The sequence below is a fragment of the Etheostoma spectabile genome, unplaced genomic scaffold (genome assembly GCF_008692095.1).
Source record: "Etheostoma spectabile isolate EspeVRDwgs_2016 unplaced genomic scaffold, UIUC_Espe_1.0 scaffold362, whole genome shotgun sequence".
Taxonomy (NCBI): domain Eukaryota; kingdom Metazoa; phylum Chordata; class Actinopteri; order Perciformes; family Percidae; genus Etheostoma; species Etheostoma spectabile.
The window spans coordinates 384,652-387,719 of record NW_022605592.1 but is presented as its reverse complement, the minus strand read 5'-3'; the positions used below and the strand labels follow the sequence as shown (position 1 = coordinate 387,719).

The 3,068-nt window shown below is 49.1% G+C and overlaps 1 protein-coding gene across 1 annotated transcript in view; it reads left to right on the top strand.

Annotated features, from left to right (window-relative positions):
- Window positions 1-351: 351 nt before the first annotated feature.
- Window positions 352-3,068, top strand: part of ptchd4 (patched domain containing 4) — a 51,613-nt gene continuing 48,896 nt past the window's right edge. The window contains exon 1 of the mRNA XM_032511408.1: window positions 352-1,288. Coding sequence (XP_032367299.1) covers window positions 689-1,288 — 600 coding nt within the window. The 5' untranslated portion in view covers window positions 352-688. The remainder of the gene's footprint in view (window positions 1,289-3,068) is intronic.

The window sequence follows — 3,068 nt, the reverse complement described above, 5'->3', positions numbered from 1 at the left end:
TCTTTGGAATAATCACAAGCCACTTAAACAGGCAGGTTATTTTTGAAAAAAAGAAGTCAGGTAGGTGTGCCTGGCCTGTGTAAAACCCCTGAGCAGCATCACCACACGAGGCGGGTTTGCCCCATTCATAAAGCCAACACTGACTCATTCGGCCACCAGGAACTCACATGTTGCCTGTTGCCTCCACTGTTCCTAAAATAACCGGGCACCATCATCATCATCATCATCATCACCATCATCCAGTTCCTCCTACCCTGCTTCAGCCCCCCGCCACATTAAGTACATAAATGAGGCGCCACCGCTGCTGTAGGAGACACACATGCACTCCCCACCGCCGCGGCTTGGCGCTGCTACTGCAGCCGGTGCCGTGAAGGAGCCGCGAGTCTCGGGTCCCCCCACCCCCCATCATTTCACAGAGGCGGAATGGGAGATCAGACAACACGGACCCGTCTCGATCGGCTAGTGCGCGATGGTTTTCTGACTGACTGTATGTCTGTCTGTGTGTGTCCCTGTGTCTTGCCACGAATTGCTGCAGTGCTGTTTTTCCAGGTGTTGTGGTGCGTGTGTGAGTGTGTGTGTGTCTGAGTGAGTGAGTGAGTGAGTAAATGTGTGTGTGAATGTGAGTGCATGGTGCTGTAGCATGGTGCAATTGGACTAGCCTAAGCCGGGGAACGGAGTCTGATGTCACATGTGCTTCATCGGAGGAGACGGGGCATCTGGAAGCTGGATTTTGTGGAGGATGCTGCGGCAAGTGATACACAGAGGGCTCAAGGCTTCGTTCTACTGGCTCGGCTTATTCGTTAGCAGGCACCCGGTTTTCTTCCTCACTGTCCCCGCGGTCCTCACCATCATTTTCGGATCTACCGTGCTGAGCCGATTCAAGCCGGAGACGGACCTGGAGGTGCTGGTCGCCCCTACTCACAGCCTGGCTAAGATCGAGCGGAGTCTCGCCAACAGCCTGTTTCCCGTCGACCAGTCGAAGCACAAGCTGTACTCGGATTTGCACACCCCGGGCAGATATGGCAGGCTGATCCTGCTGGCCAAGTCCGGGGGGAACATCCTGGAGCTGGCCGACCAGGTCTTGCAGGTCCACAAGCAGGTGTTGGATTTGCGCGTCAATTACAAGGGATTCAATTACACGTTCGCTCACCTCTGCGTGCTGAGCCACAGGGACAAGCACTGCCTCCTGGATGATATCATCACCATCTTCGAAGACATCCGACTGGCGGTGCTGTCCAACACCACTTTCCACAAGGTGCCCGTGAGCTACCCCAACACAACACTAAAGGTGAGCTTTATTACACACTGCAGCTCTTCTTTTTGCTTCTTTTTTTTTACATAGCCACATGTCAGCCAGGCCTGTAGCCTACACACTACAACAATATCCCCCCGCCCCCCCCCCCCAGAAAAATTCTCTCCATGAGAGCGTGGTAACAGTGCAGCAGTAGTCAGCATGTAAATAGCAGACAGGCTCTCAGAGCTTGTCATCATTTCTGAATGAGTGCAGTGGGTTTGTATGCAGTGGGGGGGGGGGGGGGTGAGGTTGTGAGCATCCGCCGGTGAGGGAACCCTCTCCATAACAGACAGCTGGCTTCAGTTCTCACCCTTCCTTGCAGGTGAATTGATTGGCTGCATGTAGCCCCTCACTGCTTGCTCGCTCTCTCTCTCTCTCTCTCTCTCTCTCTCTCTCTCTCTCACACACGCACGCACGCACACACACACACACACACACAGGGATACCCTGTCTGTTTTGATGCAGTGTCTCCCTCTTGCCTTCCCCTGGCAGCACGTGACATGGCTACATTGGCTAATAGACTCCCAGGTATTGTGCTTGCCTGGATTATTCTTTCTCTCAGTTTCTCAGTGAGATCTGACTGCATATATGCAGCTTTAGCAACCACACACACACACACACACATACACACACACACACACAATAAGCAGCACTGACACACAACATAACATATCAGGATGCTGCATGTAGTGCAGATGTGCTCTGCAGATGGAGCCTGGTGCTATTTTTCTGATCAGGTGTGAGGCTTTGAAGGTCCCATGGTATGAGCATGTCACTTTATGAGGTTATTTAACATTAATATGAATTCCCCCATCCTGCCAATGCCCCCCCAGTTACCTCCCCTTCTCTGCTTTGCCCGCCCAAAGAATTTGGCCCCCCCATGAGAGAGAGACATCATGGCTTTCAAACAAGCAAAGTTGCAGTTGGTCAACGCCACACCCCTAGATACAGTATTAGGGGACCACTAAGATCTATATAAAGAGACTTCAGATACAGTATTAGGGACACTAAGGTCTATATAAAGAGACTTCAGATACAGTATTAGGGACCACAAGGTCTATTAAAAGAGACTTCAGATACAGTATTGGGACCACTAAGGGCGTCTCTATAAAAGAGACTTCAGAACCGTATTAGGGACACTAAGGGCCTATATAAGAGACTTGCAGATACAGTATTAGGGACCACTAAGGTCTATATAAAGAGACTTCAGATACAGTTTTAGGTCAACTGTTTGCCTAGGTTTTTGTGTTGATATTCAACCAATTCCATCCTTGTAACACCACAAGGCAACTGCAATGTAAGGTTATAGTTATATTTTAAATTTGCTGCATGATTTGTGTTTTTAATTATTTTCTGTTGTGTTCACTGTACTGTACAGATTTGATAGAAAATGGACATAACGGACCTTACAACAACCAGCCACTGTACACTGCTTTTTCCCTTTCTGCCACACACATACTATAGGCTCAGACTGACACACGCACATATTTAATGCATGACAAGCCGGGCTGTAACTTCCACTGAGAGCTGCAACAGCAGTGGGAGCTATCGGAGCAGTACCGGTGTCTGAGTGGAGTAGTAAGATCATTCATTGTCGTGCTGCAGACTGTTTGCCTCCTAATATGCAGGTGAAGGGATGCATATTGTTTTCTTGTTTTGAATGACAAGTGGGAGTCAAATATGGGTTGTGCAGTTTTTTGTCTCAATACACTTGTTTATTCCATTTAAAAGCACTATAGCATTCTCTCAAAAGAGTGATAAGAAAGGAAAATAA